Here is an 18,137-nt window from a genome sequence, read left to right as displayed (position 1 = left end):
GAGTTTAAATGTGTTTGGCTAAGGTGTATGTAAACTTCTGTCTTCAACTGTACATAACCACTGCTGTGACTAATAGTGTATAACAAGGAGGTACATAACCACTAGTATGACTAATAGTGTATAACAAGGAGGTACATAACCACTAGTATGACTAATGGTGTCTGTTGCAGTGTTGACATCATTTCTAACCTTGCTCTCTCTCACTCATGGCCACAAGGGCCAAGTGGTTTTCGTGGCATCGCCGCAAAATCTGCCTTTGCCATGCGGCTGGGCTACAACTACCCCCAAACCAGGCCACCACATCCAATTCCGTGAGGTCATGGACAGAACCAAGTTTGAGTTTCATTGCACCGTATACCAGAATGTGGGCAACATGGACCTTCGGAAAACAGCCAGATGGTGCTGCACTCCTTCACCACCCAGCAGAACGGCTACATCACGGCCACAGGAGGCACACTGCTGCAGCTCAAAAAGGGAGGTGAGATCTGCCTGTCAGCTAACTATGTGGCAACTGCATGACCTCCGACAGCTTCTCTCAGGGCACCTGATCTTCACTGTCTGGAGCCCATCCTGACCTGGACACTGATCCCAAGAGACAACCACTCTGACACACAGGTTAGAACTAAGCTAAGGTTCTGTATTTTAAAAGGGAGATATTTTCTTTTTTTCCCAAAGACTCTTTTAACTAATGATAATCTTTATCACATCTACAATGAAAAGAGAGGTCAATTGACTGTTTTGTTATATTTGCACTGAAGTTTGTTATACTTGCACATGAGTGGGAGAGTCATTGCATGCCACATTTGTCTCTCTTCCTCTTTCTTCTATCTTTCACGTTTTTTCACGAAACCAACACCAATGCCGAAACAGTTTATCTGTGTGTTGACCCAATCCCACTACCCTCCCAAACCCAATTATTGTTGTTAGATTAAATTAATTTTACCACATCAGGGAAATGCAATGTGATCGCTTTTTGATTGTTAATTGCATTATTTCTTCTAATTATTGGTATGTGTTTTCCTTCTTATGAACTTAAGGCTAATTAAATTATATAGTTTAGGTGTTGCACATAAAACACATAGGAACAAAATCTAACAACTTAATATATGCTAATTATGAGTTTTTGGGTGATGGTAAAATTATGACAAATAAGAACAAACTCAAAACTATGCTCAGGGAGCCTACCTGCGGCATTGGGTCGGGCAAACCATTGAATTCTAAAGCTAAAGTTTGAACATTTATGTAGTAAACTTCAGATGTAAATTATTATAAAGAATATACTTTAAAAATAGATGTTGTATTTTCACATACACCGGATAGGTGCAGTGAAATGCATTGTTTTACAGGGTCAGCCATAGTAATACGGTGCCCCAGGCGCAAATTAGGGTTAAGTGCCTTGCTCAGGGGCACATCAACACATTTTTTCAACTTGTCGGCTTGGCCCTTCAAATCTGTTTTTGATAAACAATTATATTCTGACTGTTTCATCTTTCGAAAAAATTAATACAAATAAATACAACAATAAAATAACACATGCACATACTCTGTGTTTTCTGTCACCTCAAGTCAAGACTTGCCCTCACATTTTTGAAGTATCGAGACACAGCACAGCATGCACTTCATGCTCAACCAAAGGGGGGCGTGAAGGTTCCACCTTTGCTCGCACACTTTTTCTCAGGTGGAAGATGAGTATAGGGCTTTTCACAAAATACGAACATTTTCAGGACAAAAATTAATAAACGATCATATCACCATACTAATCCCTATTATTCAAACACAGAAATATATATATTTCCGCACGTTATACTTTTATTAAACCATTTTTTGTTTTTGCTCATTGAGCTACAGATTTCACTTATGGGGCACGGTTGAGTGCAATAGGCCTAAAAATGTGCAAAAAATAAACCAACTTCTTACCCTTGGATGACCAGATATTTGCCTATAGGTAATAGTGTGTGGGTTATCGCACATGTAATTAATAATCTATATACACTGACTGTACAAAACATTAGGAACACCTTCCTAAATTTTAATTGCACCCCCATTTGCCCTCACAACAGCCTCAATTCGTCGGGGCATGGACTCTAAAACGTGTCAAAAGCGTTCGACAGGGATGCTGGCCTATGTTGACTCCAATGCTTTCCACAGTCATGTTAAGTTGGCTGCATGTCCTTTGGGTGGTGGATCATTCTTGATTCACAAGGGAAACTGTTGAGCGTGAAAACCCCAGCAGACTTGCAGTTCTTGACACACTCAAACCTGTGCGCCTGGCACCTATTACCATACCCCGTTCAAAGGCACTTTTGTCTTGCCCGTTCATAATCCATGTCTCAATTGTCTCAAGGCTTAACATTCCTTCTTTAACCTGTCTCCTCCCCTTCATCTACACTGACTGAAGTGGCTTTAACAAGTGACATCAATAAGGGATCATAGCTTTCAACTGGATTCACCTGGTCAGTCTGTCATGGATAGAGTATGTGTTCCTAATGTTTTGTACACTCAGTCTAAGTAAGAGTCAAGAATGTGCATAGGGAAAAATTGGAACCAAAATATTGTCTATATACATAAAACTACTATGGATAGCCTATAAGCTATATGGAAAACAGACAACTTTAACATTTTGTCAACTTTAACAGGCCTATTAATGTTATAACCAATCATTATTAAAGCAAACTAACATTTTTCGTAAACATTTTCATTAACAAAAAAGTTGTATTACTGAAGATAATGATTTAGAAAAACAATAGGCCTACAATAATACAGGCAGAGGATAACAGAAGATGTGGTTTGACCATTTTAATTGTTGTTGTATATTTTCCCCGGGGACTGACCTTACTTAAATAAGTAAACAAATAAATGAGCGCAATATATAGGCTAGCATCGATACAGACGTGGTGGGCCGCATTATCCCATTGTTCTCACCGGAGTGGAATGAGCGGACGGGAACCAGCTGCTGCGTCCCGGGCCATCCCCCACACGCCCCTGTGACCTCCTAGGACTGAGTGCCATCCACAGAGAGAGGCGCTGGTAGGCTACTCCCGTGGGAGCGAGGGAATGCTTGTAGAGGGAGAGTGGCACACGATACCCGATTGTTCGCTCTAGCAGTCACTGATTCCTCCTTCCACCCCCCATAAACTCGCGCGGATGACAGTCTCAGTGGCTTACATTGATTAGAAAGCCGTTTGTCTCGCTCAAGGTGGTTTGAATATTTTTGCTAAAATATCACAGCCAGCAAATTAATTAATTTTTGTAAGGCAACTCAGCATGTTTTAGAGTGCACTAACGTTACAATTACTGCTAGGCTAGTTCGCTGTCATTTAGAACTGACAAAAATTGTATTGGCATGAGTCCCGTTTGTCTAGCCACCCTCTCCGTGCACAATGCTCCTTGACTTGTGAATGGAAGAGCAAACACACCAGCGTCTACATTGAGGAAGTTCTGAGTCATTCAAGGCTTCTGAGGAGTCTGCTGTTTTAGGCCAATAGTCCTCCTCCATTAGTCCTCAAGTCAAGAAGGTCTCTCTCATGCCAGTAGATGACTCCATTCACCTGAGAGGAAATGGGTAGCCTACATAAAGCAGGTGAGCTATAGTTCACAATAAGTAGGCCAAGACAGCCCTGAATGTCAAAATATTTGTAAAAGCAAGTGCGGTTATTTTAGTGATGGTGCTATGTCATCTCGGTGTAGGCATACGGCTGTTTTTTGTAAAGTAGTGTGGAGGAATTCCCAAGATGTGTATTACTTCCTTCAGCATCTGTAGTTATTTAATGGTTTCTGGTTAAGCAGAGCTGTCAATCAAACAAGTCGGGATGCGGGGAAGAAGAGTGTGGAACGAACACGGGAGGGGGCGGAGATTCAGTGGCAAGGATTCCGCAAGACTGTTCTTATAATTGGGGGAACATCTGACTCTGTTGCGCACTGGCAGATGGTCGGTTGAGGCGGGATCGAAGGAGGGAGATTTACGTTCATTGTTCAGGCGCTGGAGCTCAGTCCAGAGACAATAGCCTCCGCAAGGAGCAAGGGATGAAAAAACTTTCCTTTTCAGATACAGAAAGATGGATAAAGAAAGCAACGGAAATTAATTTAAAAAATCTGGAATTTAAAACGCATAAAAACGTTTGCCAGCTCATCGAGCACATCTGTCAGGCCTATAGAAACATGCAGCTTGTCAGCAATTGTAATGTAAATCATGTATCATTTTATGGTGCAAATAACCTCAGTAAAATACATCATACACACCTGGCCAGTGTTTATTGCAGACAGACAAACTACAAACGTAACGGTTTTTCTGCACAGGCTCTTCAGTGACATGACATCCTCATGGGGATTGATGAGGTCTAACTTTCCAACTGCAGAATATTTTTGATAATAAGGTTGAACGTATTTACAACTCAAATTTGGTTAAATTAATTAAACACGGGTTCACATCATATTTCTATCAGCATGAGATCTGATTCCTCTATTCTGTAACATTTTGGAATGTGCACAAAATAAATATTGATTATCTATTTCGAATGATAGCCTTTCCAATGTACACATAAAACCACATTATTTTTCATGGATGTCTTGTCATTGCATTGACTGTTGTTATAATGTATATAATTATTTATCATGTGTTAATTTGAAACGTATCAAACATATATCTGTACCATTTTAGACAGAACTTCCAACCATGTTGCCTCAGACTCACAGCACTGTCTTGGATGAGCAGCACAAACGTATGCAGTGAAGAGTAATAGACCAACCAGACTACAATTGTTTAGCATGATGCCACTGATATCCTTAGTCGAGTCACAGCTTTCAATCACTGCGCATTGTTCGTGGCAGACAGAGCGCGAGAGCGTGGCTGGTTGAATAGGCAACGCGCCTGCTGGTTGCGCTCTTGTGTTTAGTGATGACTCGACTGAAAACGCCAAATAAGATATTCAGGATGGTTACTTTAGACTTTTAATCCAGTTATCTTATTAAAATACAATTAGCAATAGAATGCCTAACGCAAGAAATGTAACTGAAACTTTTGCCAAATTTTGAACAGCAAACTAAATAGACCAATAGTTTTGTTGGAAATGCAATATGTGTAAAGAATAATATTACATTTTAAATTTTTTAAGTAGCCTAGACTTAAATAGTAAATAAACTTTAGAAAAATGTGCTACAACGTGTTAGTTGTCTTTTTGTAGAACTTTGATATTTCAAAATGACCTTTTTCAAAGGAAATGTTTTGTCTATGTTATTTCTTTCGGTTTGCATGAATTTGCTGACTTAACTTATTTATTTTCTCCCATGGTAATTGCGTGCATGCAACACTGACAAATCGTCAATAAATCGAAAAATAAGTAATACATATATTAGGTGATTCTTATCAATGGCGGAATTAGTTTGTCACTGCAGTAAATAACCTAGTCCCAATATGAACGCCTATTGTGTTCACTGAAATGATACATTTTTGATTTCAACATTGAAGAATTTGTTGAAACACAAAATCAAGCAATGAATATAATGTTGCCTGATAGTTCGATAGTCAACAAATAATAAAGCTCCATTGTATGAATTAATAATTTGACCAAATTGATAAAAGTAATGCATAAACAAAACTATATTTAGTTACATTTCATATTCTTATTTGTATAAACAATTAGCCGAAACAGCTGAATTGTTGTTTATATTATCCCACATTCACCTGCAATCCGAAGCAGTCTTTGGTAGGACTTCACTAGAGAAAAGTTTGATGAAACATGAGAGCTATACGCTAGCTGGATGCTAAAATTGGTATAAGTCCAACTAACGGAGGCATTTTACACCAATGAGAGCATCAATTTCAACAATCGGTCCCCCATATGGCAGTGTAGCCCCTCCTCCAGACCCTATCCCGGCAGAGGAAGTCATTCATGCTCCAGGACAGTAGAACGTTATTGTCAGCCCTTTGGCCTATAGATTCAAAGCGCAAAAGGTCTCTGTCTACTCTGTTTGAGAAAGATTCTGCCACCTGATTTTAGGACTGTCGTGTGGAAGTGTGTGCATGCATATCTGTGGTGTGCATATCTACGGTGTGCATGAGCTTGTCGAGGAGTGCTTGCGTGTCCACCAAACAGGTGATCCTTGTTTATGTTCGAACCGACGTTGGACGTTACCTATCCCCTGTTCTTGGACAATGATTGCAGTCCAACAGAAGATACATCATCTATTGCCTGTTTTCCTTCATGAGCACGTTTGAAGACAAGCAGTATTGTTTACTTTGGGCAGCTAAGCCTCAGTCATCTTCCAAGTGTTCGATAGCACAGTATCCTGGAACTGACCTTCCAGTTCTAGTTTCCCAAAGTCATATTGCTCTCTCGTTTACTCTGAATTTCTCCAAATAAATAAAAGAACAGCCATTGGTTTGTGTTTTAAATGTACGGGATCCAGGAGCATCTCATAAGAGACGTCAGCGGATTAAAAGAAAGAACTCTGGGAGAGGAGATGGATCCGGTCCGGTCCTGGGTGCGTAATGTCGGTGTTGTCGATGCTAACGTAGCGGCGCAAAGGTACAGTATACCTTCATGTTCTCACGTCCTTTGTGGTATTTTGACGAAATTAACGAGTCAATCTGTCTTATTGGCAACACAACATAAAACACTATTACGGACCTATAAGAAGTGAATCAGACCTCTTTAAGCATGCACGAGGAGTCGATGTAGGCTATTATGTAGGTCGTTTGTCTCACTTCAATATCCAAAAGCATATTATGCTAGGGAAATAATTAATACAAGTAAATGACAAATAACCTATGTGCACAGATCACCATAACATAGCCCATAAGTGACCGGTGGTGCCAAGCGGTCAAATAGAACGTATTTTTGTTGATTATGCTCATGCCTCTTGTTTGATACTCATTGACCTCAAACTTCTCCAGACTTGGGATGAAACGAAAAAGCAACAGGTCGTCTTTGGGAGTTAATGGCCGGTGGTAAAGAATGACAAATGTAGAAAAATAGATCTCGAGCATCCCTGGCTTTGTATGAGTGCGGCTTGTCCGGGGTACGCGCTGTCAATAGCTATGGGTGTCACGAGCATGAAAGGGATAAAGGGATAAAACAAAACAATAAAACAAAAACGCATTCTGTCACGAAAGCGAGCGCCCGGAATAATGTTATTTTAGTGAGGATCACACCTCTTGGCTATTGATTTGTATGAAGCGCATGAAACGCTTTTAACAGTTGGAGTCTGTAAATGTATCCATGTTGAATTATTCACAAATTATTTTATATCTCCATCCAGTTCTCTTATCACCATAGTTTAGGCCTATATCCAACAGGCTAATTACGATGTAAGTTGATAATAATAATAACCCAATAATAATAAGAATACAATTATATTGGTGTGTCTACTGAAATATTAATCAGTAGACAAATTCATATTTATATTGTCATCCCTTTCCCCAAAAGAAAGAGCTTGGAGAAAAATCTAAATGTATTTTGATCAATTAGGCTACCATTATATTATGCATTGAATATTTTTGCTCAGTGCTTTTCATACTGGTTTAAAAGTAACTTTGTGAATTCTTAATGTTAAAATACTCCAGTACATATACAGGCTGTTATGATAGCCTTGGTATAAATTAGCCTTAAAATACTCCAGTACATTTACAGGCTGTTATGATAGCCTTGGTATAAATTAGCCTATGTTTATATTATTCAAAGGAGAACATGCAAAAAAGTAAGCATGCAGACAAGGTAGCCTAACATTAATGTCAAAGGTGTATTTCCCAAAATAAACAGATGTTTGGTGCTAGGACAAACTTGTAACACATCTTTGTTATTTGGTGTGTTCGATGAAGGTTATGACTGACTTTGCAAATGTGCGTTAACAGTCTTTTCGTATTTTAGATTTCTTTTTTGAAAACGAAACACGTCTCGAGTCATTTGTTGATTGAAGGCCTTTATCACATCATGAGTCTCTACTTTCATAATAGGCTACTCACAAGATATGGTAACTTTACCTACAATTTATCTAATAGTTATTTGGTAAGTGCATTTCTAAATCAAACCTATGTTGTACAGCTATAACTACGTAACACAGTTCAGACGTGTTCTATCGGTGTTTATTTGGTGGGAGCCCATTTGAAATCGGTGAAATGGACGGTGGTACAGGCCCGCGCTTGAGTATTGAGTTGGCCTATAGGCTAGGATCCACCTATCAACCTAACCTATTATTCTCATCCTGTAGGAAAATGATCATTTCCGTATTCTGCTAGATCTACATTATGCATGCGAAAAAAATATAGGCAGCGCACAATTATCCAATCAAAGCAAATGTTAATTTATGTCAGACTTTGAAACTTTTAGTCCTTGAACTTTTCAAAGGTCAAGAGGATGAAGGTCAGCATGAATTCCAAAATAACTTTAACAGTATAAAAAAAACGTTTTATCTGAAAGAAAGAAAACCTTTAAGGTTTGGAACTTTATATTGTGCAGCGTCGAAAAAAACACCCTTGGTGTCACCTAGTGTAAGAGGCGAAGCATCAATAAACAACCAGTGTTAATTAAGCTGCAGGCATCCACGTTTGGGACAAGTCAAACTTTGATAAAAACACACTGAGAGGAGTGTTAGGATATTTTTTGCCTTCCTTTCATTCCACCATCGATAATCCGTGATTTCCTAGATAGGTCATAAATAGAAAGTTACAGTCATTGAACCCAATGTTTTATAACGTTTTGAAAGGCGTTGAATTGTTGCTAACAAATAATCTAAATTTAAGCTCGTGAAAATGAAGCATCAACCAAGAATACAGTTAGACTACAGTAATAGGCTATTTATTTATTTTAATATGAATTAAGCATATTAATCATGTAGGCTCAAATTCCTTTGATGTTTTTTCCACAGTGTTTGTTCAGTGAGTATTTTTCAAAACGAATTTCCTCCATATTGCCATTCCTGACCAATTCATGTTGCAATAGTTGTTGAATCTAGAAATGAAAAAACATAAAGATCAGGAAGCATAGGAAAGATGTTCCAATAGTATTTATAATCACTACAGACTTCTTTTTCTTTCATCATTGACTTTTCTCTGCAAATAAATGTATTGTTCATTAGACCTGTATTAGCTCAAAGTCTAAACACAATAACCCTATAATTATTATGTTGTAGCCCATACAGTTGACCTTAATAAACAGTGATTACAGTTGTAAGAGTTTTTGTTATGTGTGCCTGAGGATTGTGATGTAATGTGAAGTGATTTCCCTCTCCTAATTTCCCTCTCCTCTCATCTCTACAGTGGTGTAGCTCTCTCCAGGGCCCACTTTGAGAAGCAGCCCCCCTCTAACCTGCGCAAGTCCAACTTCTTCCATTTTGTCCTGGCACTCTATGACAGACATGGACAGCCTGTAGAGGTGGAGAGGACTTCCTTTGTGGACTTTGTGGAGCACGACAAGGTGTGTGTGTTTGTTTGTTTCAGTTTGTTGAGTGTATGAGTATATTTGAGAATAATATGTATTTCTCTTTCTTATGCATGTCTGCTTTGGCTATTGTTTACCAGAAATAATTTTTAAAAAGTTGGTAGCTATTACAGCAGTACTATCTAGCAAAGCTTTAAGCTGATCACATTTACGCGACCCGTAGCAGGACATTTCTGTGCAGCCAGTAGTCTACATCCAGGCGTTTAACTTGACCTTCCACATCCCCTATAAAGCTGAGCATAATGAACAGCTGACAGCTCCATGTAACACAAGCCTCACTCCCAATAAGCTGAGCTGATGATGAGCGATTGAAAAAGAATACCTAATGACTAATTAGCAGCCTTCCTCATTAGTGGGACATCACTACTTTTAAAAATGCAAATTACGCTTGCCTCTGTTAAGTTATACCATGTACATATAATCAAAGTCTCTTTTCCTCCCACCCCCATGTACTAAATACTGCTGAGGGGAAGAAATAAATTCCTCAGGTCAGACATGGGGCCAAAAGAAGGAGAGGAAGAGGTGCAGAGTGGCGGTCAGATCAAGAGAGAGAGAGAGGGGGAGAGAGAAAGAGAGAGAAAGAAAGAGAAAGAAAGAGAGAGAGTTTAGAGAGAACCAGAGAGACAGGGCAGGGGAGGGGTACACTGCCCATGGTGGGAGCCTTGTGCCCAGTGTTGATGGATGTTTTTGCCTTGTGGTTAAACTTGAGCTGGGAGTGTGAGGCTTGTGGTCCAAACTGGTAACAGCTCTTCCCTCAGAGAGAGAAGAGGGCACTGTCCTGTCAACAGAAGTTAAAACCCTGTATAGTTTTTCTGAGAGTGTGAGAGGGAGGGAGACATGGAGGGAGGGCGACAGGGAGAGAGGGAGGGAGACAGGGCTCCACTCTGGGCGTCAGTGCTAATGCCAGGGCTGAGGGCTGTCAGTGTTTCCCCTAGCGCCACACACACAGCCAGGGCGAGGCAGAGTGATATGACGGCTGCAGAGGAGTTCATTTTCTGCATGGTTAACCTGGCATCTGGTTTTGTTTTGTTGTTATTCAGAGGTGGAAGGGTGATAAGGGGAAATAAATGTTCCTCTGTGTATATGAACACAACATTATATTCCAGTCTCTACTGTATCTCCACTGTCGATTTCTCTCTTTCTCACTTTTGCTCATCTCTTTTAATCTGTCCATTTATTTCCTTCTTCTCTTATCTCTCTTACTTTCTCCCCATCTCTGTATTCCTCTTTCTGCTCAGAGATGCCGGCTCCCTGGGTTATTGGACCAAAGAGCATTCCTTTGAGACCAGTTAGGGAGAGACTAGGAAAGGGAGAGAAAGAGAGGGATAAAATGAAAGAGAGTGGTGTAGAACCAGGGGGTAGAAGGGATGGAGGAAGGGAAGTTTCTCCTTCAAGGTCGACTGCACTGAAAGAGTTTCCACTCATTGAAGCACACACGCACAAAGGCACACAGACGCAGACACTCAAAGACATGCAGACCTATACATATGCACACATGAGCTTGTGTGGACATTAGCTGTTGCATACATGATCCTTTGTACACTGTTGTATGTGATCATAAGGATCCCACGGCTTTAGGATTTCACATCAGACATGCTGCAGTTCAACTTCTAAAAAGAGGAGCTAACTCAAGGTTAAGGACCTTGTTCTGGAGCCCAGTGTAGGGTCCCATCTACAGGGTAGGAAACCCTCTGATCCCACACCAGTCCCAGGGATGAAGTGAGCTTAACTGTGCTTAACTGTAACCCCACCCCGCTATAACTGCATGACTGTATTGTGTGTTTGTCTGTTTGTCGTCTCATTCCAAGGAGCAGACGGGAGAAAAAACCAACAACGGCACGCACTACAAGCTGCAGCTCCTCTACAGCAATGGTGAGTACACCAGACCTCCAAACCCCCCTGGCATCACATGATGAGCAGCATGCCCCATTCATGTCAGAGTGAGAACTTGGGCATTCAGGAGTTGATATGGTCTGTGTGGTTTCATGTCTCTTGATTCTTTGTCCCAGAGACATTTTAGTGTCTGACCACTTTAGAGTGGGAGGAGAAACAGGTTGTCCTGAGCCAGACCACTGACCAAACACCATCCTGCATCTCAATGGTATGGCCATGGAATGGACATGATATGGACATTTGTTCCAAATATAAGAGGAAAATCCCACTTTCCCCCAACCCCCACTCCCAGTACTCTTCTCCCTACCTCTTCCTCTGCCTCTCATCCCACCTCACCCCTCTTCTAAATATCTATCCAATCATCCAATCACTGAGTTATTTAATTCCCAGATTTAGTTGTGTGTGAAGCTGCTCCAGGCCCCACAAACAGGGAAACGAGGTATACGGTGCCCCCCATGGTGTTACAACATCAGATAAGGGATGTGCACAGAGATTTGGGTTCCCATGAGCCTCCACTGCCCCTACTCTGCCATCCCTGTGGCACCCGTGGGAGAAGAGATGAAAGACATGTAGCAGAAAGACCCCGACCATACACACTCATATACATGCACACACACACCCTCCCTTTCCCCTCCACTTCCCTCTAGTGATATCAAAGGCCCCCCGATTGAGACTTTGATGAGGGGAACCCGTTTTAAAAGCAATACTCTGCATAGTAGGCTCCATAAAAAAACCTTGGATAACATGCTGCTCTTCAGAGGCAATTCATTACATCAATGCCGTTTCTCTGTCCTGTGTGATTCTCAGCAGCCTACAAGGAAGTAAAACCAGTGTGTTTGAAGCGCCCAGAGACTCAGGTGTTCAGGTGTTTTCTAAAAGCATGCTGGGAGGTTCTCTGTGTCAGATCCCAGAGCTCCTAAAGCCCTCCATTGATCCTGATCTGAACTGTATGGATGACCCAGGAAATGGCCATTATGGGAATCAAATCAATGTCCAGTCTAAAACACTCATATCCCATGCCTTCAGGATTAGGTTGTCTTTGTGAGGTTAGTTTAGTTTCCTCTAATGATTGTGTTTATGTCTGTGTGCAGGGGTTCGTACGGAACAGGATCTTTATGCACGACTTATTGACTCCGTCACTAAACAGGTAAGGAACCCTGTGTGCCCTGACTGGATTTAGCCTGCTGTGGAGCTCATGCTTACAGCTTGATTGATTGCACATGAAATCTAATTCCCCCATCTAATTCCCCCATCACTCGATCTCCCTCTCTCTCAGCCCATAGCATATGAGGGACAGAACAAGAATCCTGAAATGTGCCGGGTTTTGCTCACTCACGAGGTTATGTGCAGGTGAGTCAAATACGCATGCGCACACACACACACACACACACACACACACACACACACAACCACACCAACACACACACACAAACCACACACACACACACACACACACACACACAACACACACACAACACACACATCTTAAAAATGTATTTGGGTTTTGTTTTGATGTGTCTGACATGTGGTATGCCATTTGGAAATAAGACTGGGATTGAAATGAAAGTATAGCCAGTCCGTCATCAGGCTTGTTACAGTGTGAGCCCCCTGCTGCTCTCTGTGTCCCACGCCAGCTCCTGTTTCTCTCTGGAGCCTCCCTCACAGATAGCCAGGGGGAGGTATGGGGCCACTCTACCTTCAACCTCCACTGAAACATGTTAAGGGAATAATCAGCCCCCTAACCCCCCACCCCCATCACCACCTCAGACCCTTATGTTATGCATGGACAATGATCTACATAGGAGCGATGTTGAAACATAAGAATTAAAGTAGTTTCTTACATTTCTGAATGCTTTAGTTTCTAACAATGTGCATGGAAACTAATGCATGTGTAAAAAGAACAAGACAGTGTGTCAGGAATGGGTCAGGGTGTGAAGAAGAGAGCTGCCTTTATGGTGCTTTTGAAAGACGGGGCTTCTTCACCATGCATGCAGTGTTTTTGGAGGTATGGAGTAGTGGAGGCTGTTGAGGGGAGGATGGCTCATAATAATGGCTGGAATGGAGTAAATGGAATGACATGTGTTTGATGTATTTGATACCATTCCAGTTATTCCACTCCAGCCATTACCATGAGCATGTCTTCCCCAATTAAGGTTCCACCAACCTACTGTGGTAAGGAGGTAGGACGAGTAGGACACAGTGAGAGAGAGAGAGTTAGTGTTGGTGTAGTGGGGCAGTGGCCCAGGGTTTGAGGGCAGGAGGGGAAATGAGAGGGGGGTTGGGCAGGGGGAGAGGGGCTAAGACTGAGTGGGCTTTGCCATTGTGTAGCCAGCAGATGCCCGAATGTAACTCACAGCTGGCTAATAACAGAGCCGGGGAGGCAGAGGGCAAGCGTCACAGCTGGGGAGTGAGGCCGTCTGACAGGGGGGCGGAGGGAGGGTGGAACTGGGCAGGGCAGGGCCAAGCTGGGACACGAGAGGGGTGAGGTGAGGTATAGGGGTGGCAGATGGTTAGGGGTGGGGGCACTTTTGTTATGCAGCGGAGGGGACTTGGGGGGGGGGGGCAGGCTCTACAGACAGGACTGCTGACGAATTGTAGGATGCTGTGTGTGTGTGTGTGTTGATGTGTTTGTCTCTGTGATGGGGTGGGGGTTGTCTTTGATTTTGAAATCAATGTGACAGATTGCCAGGCTGGCTTTTCACTTTTGAATGGTCTCTCCCTGTTTGAATGGTACCTTTTCTCCCCCTTTCTTTTATTTTCACCTCCTATCCTTTGACCCTTTTTGTTTCCCTGGATCTGTGCAGTCTGCAGTGCAGTCTGGGACGGTGGTCGGGCCAGAGGAAAGATCAGTCCTGTCATGCTGGTTTGTTTCACTCACTGTGTTGTTGTGTTTTCTGTTTGTTATTTTGGAACACAGTCGCTGTTGTGAGAAGAAAAGCTGTGGAAACCGCAACGAGACGCCGTCTGACCCGGTCATCATTGACAGGTAACGGCACCTGTCACTCACTCACACTAACCAGACAACGTCAAACAGCCCAACTGAGCCTATGTTCTACTGTCTCCCCCTCAACTGTCCCTCTCATGCCTCTAAGATGTCCATTGTCCAGACATGCTCAGATGCAGAAATACTCACACAAACATTCATTTTGAGAGAGCGAGAGAGACAGAGAGAGAGAGAGAGAGGAGAAGGAGAGAGAGTTTTGAGTGAGGGCAGAGACCCATGTGGTTCCTGTGATGAGACCTCACAAATCAGCCATTTCTTTTATGGCCCGTAAAAACAGAGGAGAGGGAGGGTTAGTGGGGGCAACGGGAGAGGAGTCACTCATTCTCCCCTGCCTCCCCATCTTCCCCTGCCTCCTCCCCTGCTCTCCCCACTCTTCTCCCTGCCTTCCCCTCTCTCCACTCGTCTCCCCTGCTTCCCTCTCCTCCACTCTTCTGCCCCTGCTCTCTCTCCTCCTCTCCTCTTCTCCCTGCCTCCAACTCTTAATCCGCCCTGCCTCCCCCTCCTCTCCTCTCCTCACTGCCTCCCTCTCCTCCACTCTTTCTCTCCTGCCCTTACGATGGATTCCTCCATGATTCCCTTATGACCCTCTTTGATTCCAACCTCCTAGCCAAATATAAAACCACACTTGTACACTCCAAACCTGACTGGTCCCACTAACCAACCTACACTTCCCATTCCTACAAACTTCGAGCACCAATACTGAACCTCTCTGCCTGTCTTCTCGTTGTAAAGCATGCTCCTCTAGAAATACAGAGGCTAGCACTTTCTAAAGGTCTATGAAGGGTCATATGACAGTAATAGCCACTGTAACTGACTGTCTGTCTCTGAACGAGGGTAGAGGGAGAAACTCCTTAACTAAATTGGAGGGAGGACACAGACAGGGATAGCTGGTATGTTCTAGTATTCCAAGTTTAGACAAGCTCTGAAAAATATGCAAAGCCAGACAATGCAAAAGCAAAGGCTTGTAAAAACAAAGAATATCGAAGTATGGAGGTGATGTACGCCATACTGTAAAGAAATTACAAATGAGGTTTGTTTGAAACGATCCTTTCAGGTCACTTGAGCTATCGCAGTCAACAACAGGGCACATGTGTGGCTGGTAATCATTAAGATTTGGAAAATGGGCAAGACAGAGGAATCAATCAATCAGTCAATCAATCAGTCAAGGGACATTGGAACACTCTTTGGAAACAGAGGTTTTCGCTTCAATTTTGCAAAGTAAGAAGCTCAGTGGAGTGAGTGACAGATGTGAACAATACCACGGACTAGTAGACGCTGCAAGCAATCTGACATGATCAGTGTTTTACTGTCTGAATAAGAGAGGGCGACACAAGGGCGTCTTTAAGGTAAATCTCCCCTTCTGACTAACCCGAGGCTACACAGCCCTCCTGGGCGCCACCACGGGGCGTTGGATTCGAGCTGTGATCTACTCTCTCCCCTTTTCACTCAAAATCAGGATTAGGGAGAGAGGACGGAAGTGGAGCAGCATGGAGATGAGAGGAGGGGATTGGAGGGGGGGGGGGGGGGTGAGGGACCGCGAAACAATATGGAAAGGAGATTGAGAAAAAGAGGGGTTTGGGCCGTTTGGGGATGTGACAAATCTTGTGCTTGGGTAGTGTGTCTGAAATGACACTGCCTAAATTATCGACAGAATAAGAGGGGGCTAAGAGGAGAAGAGAGTGGAGTGAAGGAAGAAACAAGGGAGAAGAGAGAACAGACAAGGTGGCAGAGAGGAAGTAAAGAAAGAGAGATAAAGAATGAACGAGGTTAAGTGTAGAAACACTGGTATAAGAGGCTGAGAGAACGATAGAAGTAGAGAGGTGGGATCATAGAGAGAAGAGTAGCGATGAGTTTAAGAGAGAAAGGACTGAATAGGAGAGCAGAACAGTAGGAAGAGAAAGATCGAGGCGAGAGCGAGAGAGAGGAGAGAGCGAGAGCGTAGACGCGAGAGCGAGAGCGGGAGCAGAAAGAGAGTAAGAGAGAGAGAGACGAAAGGGAGAGAGATGTGAGATGCAGTAGGAGCGGGACGTCATGTAGGAGCGGGTGGGCCCGAAGCGCTGCATATTAATTGGAAGAAGCAGGTGTTGGGTGCTGGATCCAGAGAGGCTGATACTTGCAGCTCAGAAACAGCCACCTCGCACCCACCTACCCTCCTCCGACCATACAACAACATGAATCATTTAGGCCCGAAGCAGTGACTGGGGAAAGGGGGCTCAGGCAAAGGGTCAACAGAACAATACAACAATGCATCACAATCCGAATATAGGCATAGCATAGCGATAAATAAACCATGCTGTGCACATTCTAGTACAGCAGTAACACGATACTATACATTGATTGCGGTTATTCAGACAATCGTGAAGCAACGTCTGCGTGACGGACTTCTCGTCGCCTTTATTTTGCACGTTATGCTATGACACAGGGGTGCAGCACAAAGATATCCGACATGTAAATCAAAGTCTGGATCTCTGCAAGGACAGAGAGTGGGAACTGCTGGCAAACAAATTCCACGGGCTTTATTTCACAGAATGACATAAATCTGTCTATAGAGTGCTGATCGCCAGGCGCAGGGGATCCAGATAGGACGCCTGCAGAGGCGAGATTCACGCCCTTTAGACCGGATGGGCCCAGTGGTCGCATTAGAGGGTACAGTAGGGTCAAGCGCGATTCCCATGTAAATCCATCCGTCACGGGAAGCCCACCACTAGCCAGCCTGGCACGAGGCCCAGCACACTGACATAGGATCCTGCCAATTCAACCAAGGCCCCTGGCGCTACTTATGAAATTCAATCTTCTGGAGTGGGTTTTGCCATGGAAAGATGGAGGAAGAGGAGGGGGGTCGTTGGGAAAGTGATGGCGGGCCAGAATGAGCAAACACGCTGCTACTGAGGGATTCTGGGAAAAATCCAAAGACACCGGACCAGACTTTTCGTCGCGTTAGTAAAATGAAAATATCTTCAGCAGGAGATCCTCTGAGCACACGGTCAACTGCCGGCCGACTCGCACAGAGGAGGGAGAGGGGGGGGGGGGGGGGGGGGGGGTGAATGTGGGAGAAGAGGCAAGTCAGTAGAGAGGGAGGGAAGTGGGGATGAGAAAATCCTTGACATTTTTTGGGATGGTATTATGGGAGGAATGGAGAGAGGGAGTAGAGGGAGGAGGGAGGAAGGAGAGTGAGGCGACGGAAGGGGCGCGATGAAGGGTTGAGAGATGACGGTCTCACAGAAAAACGCATGTGTACAGAAAAGGTCTGGCTTATGCAGCATGGGTATCACAGCGAGGCTGAGTATCAGCAGACCGATTGTGAACTGTCAAAAAGTCCTGGGACCGTGGAAACCCTCAGACATGTCACTTAAGGTAGGATGCTTGCCGTACTCCTACAAGGCCTACGAAGCGTGGACTCGTGCAGGGTAGGAGGATCTCCAGACAGATTACAGTAGACCGCTCGACATGCACGATAGACCGTAACTTGTGTCATGATCGGCTCTGTTGAGAGGAATTATTTTTTGTTTCATTATATTTGGGCAGAAGTTAGGACTGTGTACAGAGGAGTATTTTTAGTAGGTAGGAAGTGTGGACTAAGTGTAAGGGAACGCCCACAGTGTTCTAGTGTGCTGACCAACCAGGAGCAAAGGAGCAAGCGAATAAGGACAGACATGACAGGAGCAGACGCAGACATCAGACAGACACGACAGACAGACGAGACAGACAGGACAGAACAGACAGACAGACAGGACCCAGACAGACAGACAGACGAACAGACTAGAGTAACAGAACAAGACAGGCATAGACCAAGACAGACAGACACA

The 18,137-nt window shown here is 43.6% G+C and overlaps 1 protein-coding gene across 3 annotated transcripts in view; it reads left to right on the top strand.

The window, feature by feature from the left end:
- The first annotated feature begins 5,804 nt into the window (after positions 1-5,804).
- LOC111957479 (transcription factor COE2) overlaps positions 5,805-18,137 on the top strand; it is a 33,952-nt gene continuing 21,619 nt past the window's right edge. The window contains exons 1-6 of one of the 3 annotated variants that reach the window (XM_024139648.2): positions 5,805-6,524; positions 9,254-9,410; positions 11,243-11,306; positions 12,419-12,474; positions 12,604-12,677; positions 14,245-14,313. In XM_024139648.2, the coding sequence (XP_023995416.1) occupies positions 6,391-6,524; positions 9,254-9,410; positions 11,243-11,306; positions 12,419-12,474; positions 12,604-12,677; positions 14,245-14,313 (554 nt within the window). In that variant the 5' untranslated portion in view covers positions 5,805-6,390. The remainder of the gene's footprint in view (positions 6,525-9,253; positions 9,411-11,242; positions 11,307-12,418; positions 12,475-12,603; positions 12,678-14,244; positions 14,314-18,137) is intronic. The other 2 variants (XM_024139649.2, XM_024139647.2) reach the window with 2 other exon arrangements.

Source organism: Salvelinus sp. IW2-2015, unplaced genomic scaffold (genome assembly GCF_002910315.2).
Source record: "Salvelinus sp. IW2-2015 unplaced genomic scaffold, ASM291031v2 Un_scaffold1860, whole genome shotgun sequence".
Classification (NCBI taxonomy): Eukaryota; Metazoa; Chordata; class Actinopteri; order Salmoniformes; family Salmonidae; genus Salvelinus; species Salvelinus sp. IW2-2015.
The sequence above is the reverse complement of the archived record's forward strand: the minus strand, read 5'-3'. Positions and strand labels throughout refer to the sequence as shown.